Source organism: Heloderma suspectum, chromosome 5 (genome assembly GCF_057233095.1).
Source record: "Heloderma suspectum isolate Gila_16-S chromosome 5, 16-S_ref, whole genome shotgun sequence".
Classification (NCBI taxonomy): Eukaryota; Metazoa; Chordata; class Lepidosauria; order Squamata; family Helodermatidae; genus Heloderma; species Heloderma suspectum.
Genome location: NC_139462.1, coordinates 183,762,325 through 183,781,482, shown reverse-complemented (window position 1 = coordinate 183,781,482; position 19,158 = coordinate 183,762,325). Strand labels below are relative to the sequence as shown.

Below are 19,158 nucleotides of genomic sequence, written 5' to 3'. Positions count from 1 at the left end.
AGAAAGGACTCACATTTGTGGTGACGGTGGCTGCTCATTGTTAAAAATTAATAATTTCTAGGGCAAAAATAGTTGAAAACACACAAGGAAGTGATGGAAATTATATAAATTTCAGTGCTAAATTATGCAACGTGCACAAAAATAATTTTAATTCACCCCTATGTATATAAAGTGGGTGTCACAACTAACACATCTGAGTTGGAATGGAGAAATATGATAAATTGCCTTTCTCATCACGTTTGACAGCATCAGCCACTCACTTCTTACAAGATCCATTTTCCACCAGATAAGCAGAGTTCCAAAAACTCTCTCCAGCGATATACAGTTCCATTTACTGTAAAAAATAAACTTGCCGAATAAATACTTTGTTCACTAGAATCTTCCCCTTCTCCATTAAGGGGATCCACAAAATCCTATGTTTGCAGGGGAAAGGATAGCTAAGAAATGTAGGCCTAGATCGCCAAGCTTAATGCTTAAATTTGCCAAGGCCAACAACAATTTTATTCCATAAAAACCAAAAAAATCAGAGGGAGGTTTCTCCCTAGTTTCCAGTCTTGCCCTTCCTCTCCCCTTTCCTTAGAGTCCTATGCTTTTTAACACCCTGCTTATGAGCGTAAGAGGGTGATTAAAGGATTTTAATAGGTCTGAACCATCAACGTGAAGGCTACAATCCTATACATACCATCATGGGAGTAACTGCTATTGAATTCAGTGGGTCTTACTTCTGAACAGACATATCTATGAGATCTACAGATATGACTTAAATCAGGGGTTGGGAACTTTTGGGGGGCCAAGGGCTGAATTGGCTCCAGGAAAGCACATCAGGGGCTGCATGCCAGCAGTGGGCAGGACCACATCCCAAAGTGGGCAGGGCCACCCCACTGCTGGCATGTGGCTGCCCTGATGTGATTGCCAGACCCCATTCACATACTCAGCCTGTCTTCTCACACACACACCTCACACACATGCACACACTCACACACACTCCCCACTCCTGAAAATCCCCCTCCCCCAGCTACAATTAGACCTTTTTAAAGCCTCCATGGTCACCAGTCGAGGCTGTTAAAAAGCATGATTGCAGCAGGGACAGAGATTTTTTTTTAAAGGGGTTGCAGTGTTGGGGAGGAAGGTATTGGCTCTTCCCTTCTCAGCAGTGACCCCCTCAAATCCAACCCCCGCAATTAGACTTTTAAAAATCCTCCATTAAAAACCCTGCACACTAGAAACTTTAGCCTAAATACAGTGCAGGGGATCAGGGAAAATCTCTTATCCCTGATCAGAGAATGTAGATAAGAGATTTTCCAGTTGGGACTGGAAAATCTCTGAACAGCTGCTGCTGGGAGATAATAGATGTTGGTGTAAGAAGAAGGGCCAGGACCTTGGGGAGAAGCTGGTGGGCTGGATGAGAAACTGCCACAAGATGTAGAGATGGTCACCAATTTGGATGGCTTTAAAAGGAGGTTAGACTAATTCCTGAAGGAGAATGCTACTAGTCCTGATGGCTATATGCTACCTCCAGTATCAGAGGCAGTATGCCTATGTGCACCAGTTGCTGGGGAACATGGGTGGGAGGGTGCTGTGGCACTCATGTCTTGCTTGTGGGTTTCCCATGGGCAGCTGATTGGCCACTGTGTGTGAACAGAATGCTGTACTAGATGGACCCTTACTCTGATCCAGCATGGTTCTTCTTTTGTTCTTAGACTTCTATATCTCTTTGATATATTATTAGAAACAGGAATATTTCATAATGAGAAAATGCAGATTCCTAGTTCTCATAGTCTCAGAACTGATAATGGACATATCTTGACATTTTCACTTGGTTAATACTTTCTTGATGCCATTGCGCATTGTAACTGTTCCTACTACTATTTCATATTAATTTATTGTCAATAGAAGAGGCACCTATTGTGTGTATTATGTGTATTATTTTGACAGATACAATTTTCTCATGAACCTCTTACATCTACCATGCAGAACACATGCAAATATCAATGTGCACACAGTGATTTAATATAGTATTATTATGCAAGCTTTTAAAATCTCATAGTACCCCTAAGCAATAATGGTGAATCCGTGGGTAATTATTGTCCTTTCTGCAAGTAATCCTGCACACAAATACCTGCACCCAGGAAAACAGGCTTGTACCACTTTAAAGACTAACACTTTTACTATGGCACTATGGCATAAGCATGTAATTACTATTGCTTGTGGTTGTATTGCATTGCATTAATCCTACTGATATCAGTGGAGATTATGTGTCGGTAGACATTTGCAAGATTGCAACCTATATAAGCTTCTCATTAAAAAAAAGAACAGCATAAGGGAAAGTAGTTTGTGAGATATAGGGCTAATGGGATAATTTCTTCAGGTCATTGGCAGGACAGTAACCTCTGAAGACTGGAAGGCCCAGTTCAGTCTCCAGCAGTGACTTTTCCTAATAATGAATTAATTGTGTGTGTGAACTCTGATCCAAGGGGCAGGCTTGTGACCTCTTCACACTGATAAGTAGCTTCTCTTTGGCCCAGAACAACCCCCATTCCCTAAAAGGCTACACTGATAGCTAACATGTGGTGGTTTTGACTCATAATCTTCTGTATAGGGTTCCAGGAAGTTCAGACTGTGTAGAATTTCGAAATGGAGGCTAATCCATACAGCAGTGTTGTCAGCTCAGAAAGTTTAATTCAGACAAGAAAATAATGTTGCAGTGTGTGTTAATTATCTTATTAATCTTCTTGGGCATTAACGTCTTTGGGGGACATTTTGCTCCATGTTCTCTCATTTGGGGCAATACAATGGAGCAGAGCTTCTCCATAATGCCAGAATTAAGGAACACCTTTCTTCAGGTTGTCTCACAGTTCAGTTTTTAAGTCACTTGTTAAAACCTATTTTGTGGTGGGGAGGGGACTGGCATTTAAAAATGAAGATATTGGTGGGCTCTTTAAAAAAAAGTCCTCCTCTTTGCCATTGCCCTGTATTACATGGTACTGGTTTAAAGTTCTATTTTAATGTTTGACTGTAATTGCTAGAAAGGCAATCAATGTATTTAATCATCATCATTTCATTGATTGCCTTTCTAGCTATTAGATATAATAAGAATAAGATTAAGAACAATAAGCAAAAACGTACTGGAGATAATTCTGTTGGAGATAAATATACCTTGTAAAGTGGTCCAGTCATATTAGCAGTGTACTTCTGAGTATTTTAACAAATTTGACTTCAGACACTGAGGAGCTCTCCAATGTTACTGCTGCTCTCAATGGAATTCCAGCCAGGTGGAAATGGTGGGAACAAGTTGGAGAGAAGATGGCAGATGATAAATATGGTGCTCTAACATTCCCAATTTCTGTACATATGTCCAGATTATTAAATGTCCGTGGTGGTAAACCTGTATCTGGGCCATACCACTCTTCAGGCTTCAGTGAGACTACAAAAAATCCCGTGTATTGCGATAGCTAAATGTCAGGAAGAAAGGCTGTAGCCTAACATTCTCCCCAACAGTCTAGTTGCGGGGGGCTGGGTTATGTTTTGGGGAGTGTCCAGGCATCACTCCTGTGGTTCAGCCTCAGCACAAATTAACTGCTACATGAAAAACTAAGCCAGAGTTAGATACAGTGGCCTTGTTCACATGTAACACAAAGCCATGATGGTTAGGGAATTTCTGCAAACCATAGTGGCTTTGTGTGTCATGTGGGGGGAGAAAAGAATGTTCCCTGTGGCTAGTAAGCCACCCTGCCTAACCACCCCCCTGCAAAAGGGTTAAGGGGCCCCATGGTGGCTTACCGTGTCATCTGGCTGGCTCCCTGGTGGTTAAAATGGGATCCAGAGGACTTCCAGGCTACAACCACAGAGTCTACTGGCTAGTCCATCCACCACTTCCAGCAACACTCTAGCCACTGTGGACTTCCTCTGTGGCTGCCAGAGCGGCTGCTGGGAGCCCGTTAGTGCCATGGAGGATAATGGGATGTTCGGTAACCACACTGGGAAGATCACCAGGCCCACATGTCGTAGTTTCGCTACCCCCCTTTCATAGTTACCCTCCCCACCCTCCCCCATGCATGTCTGAACAGGCCCAGTGTGTTGTTGACTAGGGCTGTAATGCGTAGTCAACAAATCAGTTAGATTAATTGATTAAAAATATTTTGATCAATTTTTTTTTGCCTCAGTAATTAAAATCTCCCTCTCCCTCCCTCTCTGGATAGGTTCTCATGATCGCAGGGTGGTTAATAAGCCATGGTGTCTTGTTAACCACCCTGTTCATGCCAGTTGTGTACCAGCCAGATTTACATAATTACCCTCACCAGTGAAGCTTGTTGTGATGTCCGAAGCCAGTGAGGGTAGGTCGTAGGGGTGGTTAACAAACCACCCAGCAACCCTAAAACAGGCCATGGTTTCTGGGTGGTTTGCTAGCCACCTCTACCCACCCACCTTTGCCTGGTTATTATGTAAATACAGCTGGCATGCGATGGGCATGCACAAGGTGGCTAACAAGCCACCATGGCTTATTAACAAGCCACCATGGCTTACTAACAAGCCACCATGGCTTATTAATCATCCTGTGATTCTGCAAACCAGGTCTCTCTCTGAGCATGTTTGCTCATCATGCTAAGCCACCCTGAGAAGAAGCCATAGTGGTGGTGGGGTGGCGGCTTGTCCATTACTCCTGACAGATGATCGGGTCTGCGGTGGCTGGTTATGGGTTGTTTTTCTCTCACTCCCTCTCAGTCCTTCTCGTTGCTGCCAGCATGCATCGCCTGTGCTTTATGGCTCAACGCTTCTTGTCTTCCTGACAGAGAGAAACATCTCCGTCTCCCCCACTGATTATTATCCCTTTCCCAATAAAGTATTCCCAACCCTTTAAAAAAATGGGTCTGGTCATTTGTACAAATCTGACTTTTTTCTTTTCAGGCCTTTAAATTTGTGTAAATTCGATTGTAATTTTTTTCAGGGGGAGTCTTGTGAAAGTGCGCATGACCACAAGACTGCTTGTCTGCTATTTAGCCCAACAGAGCCATTTCCCCCTATTGTCAGTGTCCTGGACTATTTCAACCTCCACTTTCAACTCCCTCCTCTTTGTGTTTGTCACTTCCCTCCACAGTGAGCTGCCACCGTCATTGCCTTTCATTCCCTGTCAGTGCCCTCAACCCCCTGCTCCCAGCCTTTGAATTTGTGCAAATCTCCCCTCCGCTTACTGCCCAGCCTTTAAATTCGCGTAGGTTTGCCAGACCTCAACTCTGCTTTGTAACTCACATGTATGTGTGCCAGCTAGCACTGGAGGGAAGCAAATCTCTGTCTTGAGCAAAACTCCCCCTACCTTCTGCATCAGATCACAAAAAGGAAATAATTTTCTGAGCCCTTACAAATGCGGGAACGTGTTGGCAAGCTTGGGGGCGGGAGGTTGTTTTGTTCAGAGTCTTTCGCTCTTGCACAAGACCGGAAGAGCACCTGTCCCTGATTTAGCCAAGCATCCCCATCTTGTCCATATCCTCTGCTTCAGTGCTTCCTGTGCTAGCAAACACCTTAAAAAAAAAGCTGATTCACATTACACTGAAGTAAGCACACCTGTCTCAAAGTGCCTTCTCTTCTACAGCTGCGAGCTGCCTTCAGCCCCCATACCCCATTGTCAACGTCTTCCACTTCAGCGCTTCCCTTGCTAGCAAACACCTTTTTAAAAAAGGCTGCTTCATGTTACACTGAAATAACCACCCCCACTCCCAAAGCAACTTCCCTTCTGCAGCCGCCACCTCCATTGCTAGCTGTCAGATGTACGTGAGTGTTACAGAGCAGTGAGCAGGATCGCAAAGATTACATAACATTCATGGCAGAGCAGTAGAATGGAGGGCAAATTTGTGCAAATCTCATGGCAGGGCAGTGGAAGGGAAATTTGTGCAAAATTCCGAGCAGCAATCATTCGCTCCTACACATTTTAATTAAAACAAAAAATTAAACTTGTGAATACGTTCAGGACACTCTCTAGTGTCCCTTCTTCATGATTCTTACAAAAACAAAATCAAAAATCCATCCTGAGACTGAAAAGGAATGAGGGAGAATGGCAGCAAATTCAGTGGATTAATTAATCATCTAAGTATTCTTTAGATAAGTGACTGAATGTCCTTCTTGATGGGGCATTTGGAAAGATGACAAACTCCTCAAAGCTAAGGACACTTGAGGATTTCCTTTGGTCCTCATTTCAAAGTGAACTGATCAGATCCATACTTGACTAATGTGCAGAGCGGAACATGGTTATCCTTCAGATTTCTCACTTCTCCAATTTTTTTATGCTGTTTTCAGCTCAAAAATGTATTGAAATATGTATAAAAATCCATATTTTAGTATATAATATGTTTAGAAGTGCATACTTTGTGAGAAAATACATTTATAAATGCATATTTTGTGAGAAAATACATTCAAAATACATATTTAAATCTGTGTTTAAATATGACTTTTTGTGAAGAGTTTTTTAAAGAAAAGAATTTCATCGCATTGCTGCAGATTGATGCAGCAATGCGATGGAGCAGACTAATGAATGAACACCTGCAGAACTGACAATCAGTTGATCCATCCCTACTCAAAGCAAGGAAGTTTGCTCTGGGGCAAGCCAAATGCTGCCTGTTCATGCAGCCATTATACTACATACATATCTACTCTTGTCTATTGCCATTCCCAGCCAGAGTTATTAGCCTTACTGTTATGAGTACCAAAAGGTACCCTGAAAGGTACTTCAAAAATCGGAGCTCAAAATGCCAGAACCACACTTAGAGCTCACTAACAGGGATCTTAGAAGCTGAAACCACTGGTTTCCATTTACAACTCTGCTCAGAAATTTAATTATGTCTGTAGTTACTTGATAGTTACTGTTGTGGTTCTGCGGTTGAAGCATTTTTCCAAGGAAGATACATTTGATTTGAATAGGCTCTCTTTTGATGGTTTAAGGGTAACCAAACAGTAAATAATTTCCTAGTTTTACACATTGGCTGCTAGCTCTCAAAGATTAGCTATCATATCAAGGCGCAAAAGGTACAAACATTTCTAATAATAGGTTCGTGTGCGCGTGTTTTAAATCATTCATCATGTCAGTGTTCCTCCCCTACCACAGGAATCCAGCCTGACTCACTCTCTTGTTGTTTCATAATAGCTGTTGTGCCATTCTACACAGAGTGCTACTTTCACATTTGAGTAGGTATATGCAGCCATGGTTTTCATGACAGCAAGTAATGCTGGGGGAAACATAGGTTGCCATGACAGGAGAATCCTTTGCCAGTAAAAACATAAACCAGTGATGTAAATGATTACTCCTTGCTACAGCACTTTCCTTCTGTAAAACATCTTTGTCTCATTTAAAATCATTCTGCTGTAACCACTGATGTAGCAATGTGTCTTAAGTGTCCTGTTATTCAGACTATAGAGCCTGGCTGGAAGCCATTTTTTATGTTTTCTGAGGGCACATTTAGAGATAATTCCTTGCCATCATAATTCTAGCTGTGGTGAAGAAAGGATAGGAAGGTTTTCCTCCATCTAATGCAATATTGGTGTTTCCCCATCCTATGGCCTTCCAGGGACTACTAAAGAAAGCACATTCTGAGGTGTGGCGGTAGTCCCCAGTACTGCTGGGCTTTCTTTTTAAATTTTATTTTGTGAAAGATTCAGTAAATAATTTTTGCTTCACACATAGATCAGGAGTGGGGAACCTGTGGTTTTCCAGATGTTGTTGTATTACAACTCTCATCATCCCTGACCATAGGATTACACCCTAAGACTTCTTAAGTCAAGGGACAGCATTAACTGTTTATTAAATGCCTAAATAAGAAGGCACTGTACAATAACTAAAAGATACTGTCTGCCCAGAGCAGCAGTAGTGGCAGAAGGAACATCTGGTAGACTGAGGAGAGGATTCTATAGATAAACATCTGGCCACCCCTCCCCCTGTTGCCATTAGTAAGGAGGCGCAGAGACAGAAACTACAAAACTCGGACATTAGCCTGGCTTTATCTGATGCCATCCACAGTGCCTGATATTCCAAAGACAGATGATGTAAGGAAGAGGCTTGTCTCTCTTGCCTTAGGAATACCTTGAGATCAGCAGGATAACAATCTTCAGAAATATCTTCTCCAGTGCTTGGATGCACTTCAGGGGATCCATCAGTGTGAAGGCAATATTGTGCACCGATAAATCTGATTCTATTTATTGTGAGACAATTTGAGAACCATGGTACTTGAAAATTGGTGTACAAATATTGTAAAATAAAATTTAAAAATACAAGACTCTGCCCACAGGGAGAGTAGGTAAGAGTATCCAGTTAATAGTCATAAATGGGTTTAGGAAACATAATGTCCCACTATGTAGACTGGGACCAAAGGAGCCAGTTTCTCTGTACCAGGTTGGCATGGAAAACCACCTACTTCAGTCCTGCTCTCTGGCTCTCCACCAGTTGTTATGTTAGTCAGTCTGTGGGATTTTGCTTGTGAGGAGTAGGTTGGACTTCCACCTATACAATTCTGTGATCCTAATGCCTTCAGGTTTTGGTATACAATTCAGTGAACTGCTGCACATGAATTGCGTCCAGGTTCCCTTGCTTACATGATGACTGCTCTACCATCAATAAGACAGTGTGTCACAGTGAAAAGGGGTTCTTTTTGTGTTTTATTCTATAGACCAGAGGCTGCAATTTGGAGAAGACAACATGCAGAATAACTATCGACCTATTAATCAATCCCTAACCAAAACTGACTAGAGAATTTCTGTTGGGAGGCTTGATTGTATAGGAAGCACTGGAAAACAGGATAGTAAGAATATTAATATAGAATATTAATAGAATATTAATATAGAATATTAAGAATATCAATAAGATATTAATAGGATAGAATATTAAGAGCAACAATGAAACCCACTTAAATGTCAATGAAAGATGCAATGAAATAAAAGAAGCTATATTGAAAGCAAGTAAGACCAATTTTAAAAAGAATAGATTTAAAGGAAAGCAAAAATGGATGACCTCTGAGATCCTGACTTTGATGGAAGAAAGAAGAAAATATAAGGGACATGACACAATAAAATATAATGATATACATAAAATAATAAAGTATAAGATCATAGAAGTGAAAAAGAAATGTATGGTAGACATATGTAAAGAAATCGAAGAACTAGAAAGCAAGCATGATACATTTGGGTTACATAAAAAGTAAAGGAAGTGACAGCTGTAGGGAAAAAGAAGCAGTCTGGTTTACTAAAACATAAACACAGAACAATTATAGTAGAATTATCACAAAAACGTAAGAGATGGGAAGTATACATTAAGGAATTATTTGATGATATGAGACCAGAGTTGAATAAAGAGGATGGTGTTAGATATGGACCTGATATTATATGTGAGGATGTAGAATATCCTACAAGGAATATAAAGGGAAAAAAGGCTGTCGGCCCTGATGGGTTACCAATTGAATTACTCAAGTTAATTGAAGGGGATGAAATACAACTCGTGGTACATTTATATAGTACTATCTATAAAACTGATATCATACAAAGAGAATTGGTTAAATCAGCGTTCATAGTATTGCCCAAAAAAAGATAACGCTAAAGAATGCACCAAATACAGCCGTATGTGCCATGCATTAAAAATATTTCTCAAAATTATTCACAATTGAATGTATAAGGAATTAGAATTATATATAAGTGAAACGCAGTTTGCATTTAGAAGCGGGATTGGATCAAGAGAAGCATTATTTGGAATTAACAACTTAATTCAAAGATGTCTTGATATGAATAAAGACATATACTTGGGATTTATTGATCATGAGAAGGCACTTGATAAAGTTTGTTATGAGTGATTAATTTTAGACTGAGAAAAACCGATATAGATTGTCAGGAGATTCAGATTATAGAAAAATTGTATTGGAATCAAACAGCCTCAGTTTGTATAGATGGAGACTTATCTGAAGAAATTCAAATCCAAAGAGGAGTAAGACAAGGCTGTGTAATATTATCTATGCTGTTCAATTTATATTCTGAAGCTATATTTAATGAAGCATTTGCCTAACAAACAGCTGGCATAAACACCAATGGAAAAATAATTAACACAGTTCAATACGCTGATGACACCATAGTAATGACAGATAATATATCCAATTTACAAAAATTACTAGATCAGATTAATAAAGTAAGTAATGAGTATGGCCTTAAAATAAATATTAAGAAAACAAAATATATGGTGATAAACAAAAAGCCTCTTACTGCATTTAATATCATGATAAATAATATGCCAATTGAGTGAGTCACAAAATACAAATACCTAGGAACTTGATTCAATGAAAGAAATGAACAAACACAAGAGATAAACGTAAGAGTGGAGATGGCAAGAACGGTGTTTGTTAAAATGAAACAATTATTATGTAATCAGGATCTTAATCTTGCAGTAAGGATTCGGATGGTAAGATGTTATGTGTTCTCCATATTATTTTGCGGAGTGGAGATTTGGACACTTAAAATGAACAATCTGAGGAAAATCGAAACCTTCAAAATGTGGATATACCGATGCATACTGAAAATACCGTGGACTGATTGAGTAACACATGAGAACGTACTATGCAGAGTAAGCAAACAAACAGAATTGGTAAAGACCATCAAGTGAAGAAAGTTACAGTACCTTGGTCATATTATCCGAGGTGAAAAATATGCCATACTCCAGCTCATTCATCGCTAGACTAAATTCCTTCCATTTCCAAGGGAAAATGGAAGCAAAAAGATCAAGAGGAAGAAGACGAACATCATGGTTAAAGAATTTGAGGGAATGGTTTAGCTGTACTTCTGTACAACTGTTCAGAGTGGTGGCGTCAAAAACAAAAATAGCAAAAAACGATAGCTAACCTCCGACAGGAAATGGCACCATAAGAAGAAGGAACACAGGAAGCTGCCTTATAATGAGTCGGACCATTGATCAATCTACACTGACTGGAAACAGCTCTCCAGGGTTTCAGGCAGGTGTTTCTCAGCCCTGCCTGGAGTTCCTGGGGATTGAAACTGGGACCTTTTGCGTACAAAAAATGAGCTCTACCACTGAGCTACAGTCCTTCCCTAATGACCACCCCTTTCATTGTACAGTGTTGCCCTAAAGTTCTTCCCTAACCTGTACTCCCGTCTATGGCTACGTCAGAGCTACATTGCCCAGGAAAGCAACTCTCTGGCTCTCTGTTTTTCATGGATCATGTAACACCGAGTGTCTAGACTGCCAAGAAATCACAGAGCTTGCCCTCCCATTCCTACTAAAGAGAGCCATGCTGTTTCTTACACCATGGCAAAATGGCTGCTATATTGGCAGGAACAATTATAATTCACATTGGACACATTGGAAAAGATCTTGTTTTAAATTAGCCAAATGTCAATTGAATATTATCAAGTAAATAACTGTAATGTGCAATTAAAATATATGGGGGCTTGAAAACTTAGATCTAAGGGTGCAATCCTATGGGGACAGTTGGCAACCTCTGAACTCAGAGGTAACCAACTATCCAATGCAGGGCAGGTGGAGCGCGGAGGGGCTCTTCTCCGCTCCAGCTGCCCTGCATTTGCATCTAGATGGCTGACTTTGGCTGTCAAGCTGGAGTGGCTTAGAGTGGGGGGGGGGGAGGCCGGACGATGCCAAACAATGCATAAGAAGCATCATACTGGTGCTTCCTCCATCCCCTCCCCACCCCCAAGAATGCCCTCCTTTTCTCCGCTCTGCTCTGCTCTTCCAAGCGTGGAGCCAGGGACGAACCACACCTCTTATGAGGCGGGTGGGGAGGGTTTTCTTGAGAACTGACCTCAGAGCACTGGCTCTGAGGTTGGTTACTGAAAATCGAAAAATCCTATGGCTGTCCAGCTACTGTCTAGCGGCCATAGGATTGTACCCTAAGTGTCTTTAATAATCAATTGCTCATTCTTAACTTTAAAAAGCTATCTTTGTATGCTTTGAATTTCAAAGGTAGGAACTATATTCTATATTCTAAAGTAAAAGGGAAGAAACATAACCCCTTTTTAAAGATTCTAGTTCATCCTTGTTTCTCTGGGTGAAAGACACAATTTAATAATAGTTGAGCAAGCAAGCAAAATTTTTCTTAAGAAGTTGAAACTAGTATAGATGCTATTGTAGCACTTGCAAGTGCTCACAATGGTTGTAACTAGTAGGATTCTAATGTTAAGTCTTTATTTTGTGTGTTTCCCTTTTACAATTCTGGGGCTGGGGATGGATGACATATATGGACTATTCTGTTATTATGTCAGTGATCAGTTTAGTCTCCAAACAAACTGTATGGGAAGGTTATGTTTTGGAATAACATCCTGTGTTTTTATGCTGCCCAACTCTTTAGTGACAGTCTGAGGTTGCATTGTATTAACCCAAGGTATTTTCCAACGTTAATTGATATCCCAGGTTTGTCCAGAACAAAATCTACAGCTCCCCACAACATGCTTGACAAGTTATTATATTTATTTTAGTCAAAGCCTGAGTGCACAGGATCCCTCGTGGAGGTGGTCTATTATTGGAGTCCCATATGCTTTTTGTTTGGGAAGAAAGCAGTCACTGTGTCATACTGTTACACAGGGTATTCTTTTTCAAGGATGTTGTTCCCTTGAGGACCATATCATGCCAGAGTTCCGATGTCTAATAAGACCTTTTGTAGCTCTTATTGTGTAAAGGGTCTGGGAGTGAGGCAGGAGTTAAACAACAACAACAGAAAGGTAATTTAAGAAACTATAGTAGACCACATGTTGAAGAACATGAATGTCAGAGAAGAATAAAGGCAAAAGTAACCCTGTCATTATATTTAAAAAGTGCAACTCTCTCTACACAGATGTAATCAGAATTCAAGAGCAGAGATGCTGTAACACCATACACACACCCATACATTTTTATAAATGACTCAAATAAACAATGAAATATAATGAAACTTTAATGATTATTTTCAGCATCCTTGGAGATATCCAAAGCATTCAGATGATTAGAGTACTGGAGAAATGGGAGATCCATTTATATACTGATACTGATATTGATCACTATTGTGTGATGAAGAACTTCACAGGAGCCCTGTAATGACTTTGAAGGGTTGCAGATTGAGGGAACACATTGACAAGGCATGTTGCCAAGCAAATAACATGCATTGTAGGAAACTTATAGGACTTATTTATTTATTTATTGCTTTTATATTCCGCCTTTTTTCCTCCAAGGAACTCAAGGTGGTGTACATAATCCTCCTCCTCCTCCATTTTATCCTCACAACAACAACCCTGTGAGGTAGGTTAGGCTGAGAGTCTGTGACTGGCCCAAAGTCACCCAGTAAGTTTCCATGGCCAAGTGGGGTCTAGAACCCAGATCTTCCAACTCCCAGTCCAGCACTCTAGCCACTACACCACACTGGCTCATACTACACCACACTGGAGGCACTCTCCAGCCATGTCAGGCCTGCACCATTTGTGACCCATCAAGCCAAACACAGTTCACCAGTTACACATTCTGGTCTGCAAAATGCTTGACAACTCCCCTGGGTTTTTGCAATTCCAGGCAGGCAGAATAAACAGGAACTTTGTTGAGCACCTGATGGGCCACCATACATGGCTGGTGTGCTGCATTTTATTTGGTGGGACACAAAATATAGCTTCCTGTCCTCCATAAGGCCTAGCATGACACAGAAAAAGAGTGAGGAGACTTTACTGTTCCACTCATAATATCTCTAAAGTCTTAACAAAGATGCCTTTTCAGTGTGAGAAGTAAAAAAGAAGACTTTGAGACCTTAAGGAGAGCATCTACCCTCAGAAGTGGATGCTCTCCTTAAGATCTCAAAGATCTTAAGATCTACAGCCTGAGTTTTAAGAACAATATTGGACAAATTGTGTCCTAAAAATTATGAAGCAGTTTCCCCCACTGTTAGAGCTTTAGCAGAATATATGGAATTGCTGGCAGTACAAAAGATAAATAATTTCCTTTTTGTTCCACAGCACAGTCATGGAAATAACCTTGGCTAATCAGGATGTGATCTTCTTTCTTTTAAATTTTCTACAGCATTTGGTTTCACAACAACACATTCTCATCAATGAGGAATCAATGAACCTTTTAAGTCTCTACACATCCCCTTCTTTGCCCAACATCACTTTGGGACTTCCAGCAGTACAACCACAGCTCAGTGTAAGTGATCAATTTAAAGAGCATCTTCATTGGCTTTGGCTATTAATTAAGACATATCCACTCTTATATTCCACCACACTCTGTCCGTTATTACTTCCAAGACAAGGTTAAAATGATGCTACGTGATTCCACTGGGAAATTCTGCACTATAAGTTATTTGAAGATTTTTTTGTTTGTTTTTCATTTTAAACCCTACTCATTGATGTTTGCGGCCTATATTTCAGTTGAAGTGACAAATCCTACCATTGTATTCTGAACCTTTGCTCCATAATAGCATAATTCATTGGCTGGCAATTACTTAATAGTTTTCAATTAGACTGCATCTTTTGTTGATGTTATATGTGACTAAACATATCCTTCTCAGTTCTTTTAAACAGTTTAATAAAATATCAGCTCAATTCAAAGTGCTGATTTTAACCTATAAAACCCTTCACAGCTTGGGGCCAGTGTATCTGAAGGACTGCCTCTTCCCAAATGTTCCTGCCCATGCCCTGAGATGACCATTTGAGGCCCTGCTCCGAGTGCCCTAACATACTGAAATTCAGTGGGTGGTTACTCTGTGGTGGCCCCTAAATTGTGGAATGCCCTCCCTAAAGAGATCCGCCTAGCACCTACTTCGTTGACTTTTCAATGCCAGGCAAAGACCGTTTTATTCTCTCTGGTCTTTTAAAAAGTGTACATTTTTAGTTTGCTGCTTGTTTTACTCATGTTCTAAAGCTGTTTTAAAATTGCCCTTCTCCATGCTGCCTTGATATTTATCTCCTGCTTTTTAAATTTTGTTGTTGCTGCTTTTAATATTTTGTTTTTAAGTGATGTTGTTGCTTTTATTGTGTTTGTATTTATTGTGTTTGTTGCCTGAGAGCTTCAGCTATGGGGCTGAAAAATGAAATAAATAATTAATACATTCAGCACTTGCTCGTTTCAGTGAAGTATATTGCTAATTTACAGCCTGCTTTAAATAGTTGGGGCCGCGGTGGCTTAGTGGTTAAGATGCTGAACTGCAGACCCGAAGGTCGGCAGGACAGCAGTTCGAAACCCGAGTGCCGTGTGACGGAGTGAGCTCCCGTCTTCAGTCCCAGCTCCTGCCAACCTAGCAGTTCGAAAGCAAGAAATTGCAAGTAGATAAATAGGTACCGCTTTGGCGGGAAAGGTAACAGCGTTCCATGCACTTTGGTATTTAGCCATGTCAGCCACATGACCACGGAAGCGTCTTCGGACAGCACTGGCTGTTCGGCTTAGAAATGTAGATGAGCACCACACCCTAGAGTTGGACACGACTGGTTGGGGACACCTTTTACCTTTTTTAAATAGCTGGGAAAGAGTTTTCCCTGCTTTAAGCCTTAGAGGGAAGAAAAATAATTTACTCCACCTGCATTTCAACCCTCTCACTCTTGCCTGGCTTATTTCCTTAGCTAATTTTATTATTGTGGTAAAAATAAACCATTTTTCATTCAACTTATAAAAATTCTTGCCCTCACACATGTTTAAGGAGTTCATGCTAGAGAGGACCTTTCTTCCCTGAATAACATTAGAACAAGAAGTCACTCTGCTTTCTTTTATAACTTATTTTATTTATTTATTTATTTATTTATTTATTTCTATACCGCCCAATAGCCGAAGCTCTCTGGGCGGTTCACAAAAACTAAAACCAAACAACACACAATAAAACAATTTAAAATATATAGAACATTAAAACCACAATATAACAATACAACCACAATAAAACCTAGCAGCAGTACAGGAGTTTAAAATACAGATTTAAAACAGCAAAGATAAAAATTTAGAAAGCTAAAATGCCTGGGAAAATAAAAAGGTCTTCACCTGGCACCGAAAGGAGTACAATGTAGGCGCCAGGCGAACCTCACTAGGGAGCTCATTCCAGAGCCGGGGTGCCACAACAGAAAAAGCCCTCCTCCTAGTAGCCACCCGCCTCACTTCCTTTGGCAGGGGCTCACGGAGAAGGGCTGCTGCTGATGATCTTAAGGTCCGGGCAGGCACATATGGGAGGAGGCGATCCTTCAGGTAACCTGGCCCCAAGCCGTTAAGGGCTTTGAATGTTAACACCAGCACTTTGAATCGGGCCCGGAAATGGACCGGCAGCCAGTGCAGCTGGAAAAGTACTGGCGTAATATGAGCTCGCAGGCCAGTCCCTGTTAACAATCTTGCTGCCCTATTTTGGACCAGCTGAAGTTTCCGGACCGTTTTCAAAGGCAGCCCCACGTATAACGCATTGCAGTAATCCAGACGAGAAGTTATCAGAGCATGGATAACTGTAGCTAGGCTATCTCTGTCCAGATAAGGGCGTAGTTGGTATACCAGCCTAAGCTGATAAAAAGTGCTCTGTGCCACTGAGTTCACCTGTGCCTCAAGTGACAGTTCTGGATCCAAGAGCACCCCCAAACTACGAACCTGATCCTTTAACTGAACTTGAGTGGATTCAAATGGCCAGAATCCCTACAGTAGCTCGCTGAAGCCATTGCTATGTTACTAAGACAGTGCATGAGGAGGCAGCCATCTATACCTTCAACTGCAAGATTAAGTACAGCATCGCCAATCTTCCACTTCCCAAAAATTCTGAGTGGCTACACAGAGTGCTATTTTTGTGGTGGACACACTTCTCTCCCTGCACCCCTAAAGATGCAGTGGAAGGTCCCCCAACCCTCCAGAACAGATTGGGGGGGGACTGCATGGGGGAGGGTAAATGCATTCCTCCAGTGGTCTCACTTCCGCTGGTAGATTAACACCATTAGATACAACCCCACAATACCCAGACCTGGATCTCCACTGAATTCTAACTTTAGTTTGTGTTGTGGAAATAGTGAAGTACTTTCAACTAATTCAATGTATGTTTATCAGTCTTTATATTCTGGAAAAAAATTTTTAATGCCATCCTCATTTCTTAATGTAGGCATCATCAGCATTCAAAGAAAAACAAAAGTGTGAGACACAGACAATAAGGCAAGGAGTGGTCTTGCCTGGACAATACAGGGGAAGCATTTCTTCACCTCCAGCCCCTCAGCCCATTGTCCTAGAGGGAAAGCCAAACAGCAGCCATCAGGCTCTCCTCCAGCATTTGTTACTGAAAGAACAAATGAGGCAGCAAAAACTCCTGGCTACAGGTAATTATCAATGTGTTAATGGGATTATCCTTCATTTTTAAAGTGACATGTGGTGCCTGAATTGTATACTGTCATAAGAAGCTGCCTTATCCTAGGTTGGACTACTTATCCATCTAGCCCAGTATTATCTATTTTGACTGGCAGCAACTTTTCAGGATCTCAGGCAGAGTACCAGCTACCTCATCCTTTTAACTGAAGAAGTCAAGGATTGAAGCTGGGTCTTTCTGCATGCAAAGCTGGTGCTCCACCTGTGAACTGTGATCCATGCCATTTTCTCACTGCCAGCTCCTCTCAGAGAAACAAAAACCAATCACACCCACTGTTCTGCTTTCCCTTGAGAGCCATTCTGGTCTCTTATTCCCAGACCCAATGATTTCTAGAAAGCCCACTAATTCGCATTTACTGCAGAGTTTTAAATGTTATTTGGGGGAGTATATAAGCATGGCTATTATTTCTGCATACAAAGCTGTGCTCCACCCATCCTGGTCCTCCACTTCATCAGTTTTTACTCTTACGCCTATGTTAAAACAAAATCATCCTTACTATGAAAGGGCATTCCATATCCAGTGGTAGCTCAGAGATACCCACACTGGAATTCATGGTCTCCCCCTCCAATACCCATGTGTCTCCATATTTTTTTTAATGGAACAACATAATAAGACCCCTTAATGTTATTAGTCTTAATATCTGATGAGTGGAATGCCCCTGGTTTGCAGGTACGGTGCCTCTCCATCCACAGTCACCACTGGCAACAAAAGAAAGAGCCTCGCCCAGCCTAAGAGTTGCACAGAAGTTACCTCGGCACAGGCCGCTGAATCGAACCCAGTCAGCTCCGCTGCCTCAGAGCACCTTGGCTCAACTGGTAATTCAGCAACAGCATCAGCAGTTTCTGGAGAAGCAGAAACAGTATCAACAGCAGATCCACATGAACAAAGTAAGTTTATAATTCAGAGCCTAATACACAACAAATATGGTGATAATGTATAACTTGTATGCCTTTGAGAGAGAGAAAAAGGCTGGATATCAGCATGTCAGTTCAGTTTAGAGTGAAGTATTAAAAACACATAATTAAAAAAAACAGATTGCCAAATTGGCTGCCAGGGAAGTTCGACCATGATCTTGCATCGAACTGCAATTGTTTTTCATTATCATGCCATTTAAATTAGTATCCTCTTGTATAGATAGATTATAAATAAATAAATTGATTATCTATTAGATTGTACTAATAGATTATTATTTATTATTAAATAATAAATAATATTATTTTAATAGTTTATTAATTATTATTAATATTATATATATATATATAGTTTATAATAAACTATAAATAAATAATATTTAATGGCATCTTTGTTAATATTAGGCTTTTTGTGACTTCTTAGAGATGAAAATATTCCTAAATAGCAATCACTAATTCACATTTGAACTTTTTGTTCTGTTCTGAATAAAATAATTATAAGTCTCTAGAATCTGTCAATATAAACCTTTCAGTGTAAACTGATTGAGAAGAGTTTAATTCTTATCAGTTTAGATGATAATAAGCCAAGATACGAACAAGCCTTTTGCATATCTCCTACCTTCACAGTTCTCATGATTGCAATGCAGAAGTCGCCAGTTAACCATAGTTTCCCATTTCATCTATACCAGGAATTTATGGTTACCAGCTTTGGAATACGCCAGGATCTTAAACCAACTTCAAACCATGTAGTGAAGCTGATAAGCATAGTTTCCCAGTTAGGACAAAACATGAAACTATGGTTAATTGGAGGCTTCCACATTGCATTCAGGGATGCTAAGAAGGGAGGAGGAAAGCAGCTGCATGCACTGGCACAAGGCTAATTCCTATCTCAGCCTATTAAGCCAAGTTACAGTTGTTCAAATGTGGCCTAA

At 40.6% G+C, this 19,158-nt stretch overlaps 1 protein-coding gene across 12 annotated transcripts in view; it reads left to right on the top strand.

The window, feature by feature from the left end:
* LOC146344933 (histone deacetylase 9-like) overlaps nt 1-19,158 on the top strand; it is a 398,626-nt gene that overhangs the window by 359,308 nt on the left and 20,160 nt on the right. For all 12 annotated transcript variants that reach the window (XR_014792360.1, XR_014792359.1, XM_084858628.1 and 9 more), the window contains 3 exons: nt 14,027-14,149; nt 17,058-17,268; nt 17,985-18,202. Coding sequence is in view for 10 of the 12 variants with exons in the window: in XM_084858628.1 (XP_084714754.1) it covers nt 14,027-14,149; nt 17,058-17,268; nt 17,985-18,202 (552 nt within the window). In the remaining 2 variants the exon portion in view is untranslated. The remainder of the gene's footprint in view (nt 1-14,026; nt 14,150-17,057; nt 17,269-17,984; nt 18,203-19,158) is intronic.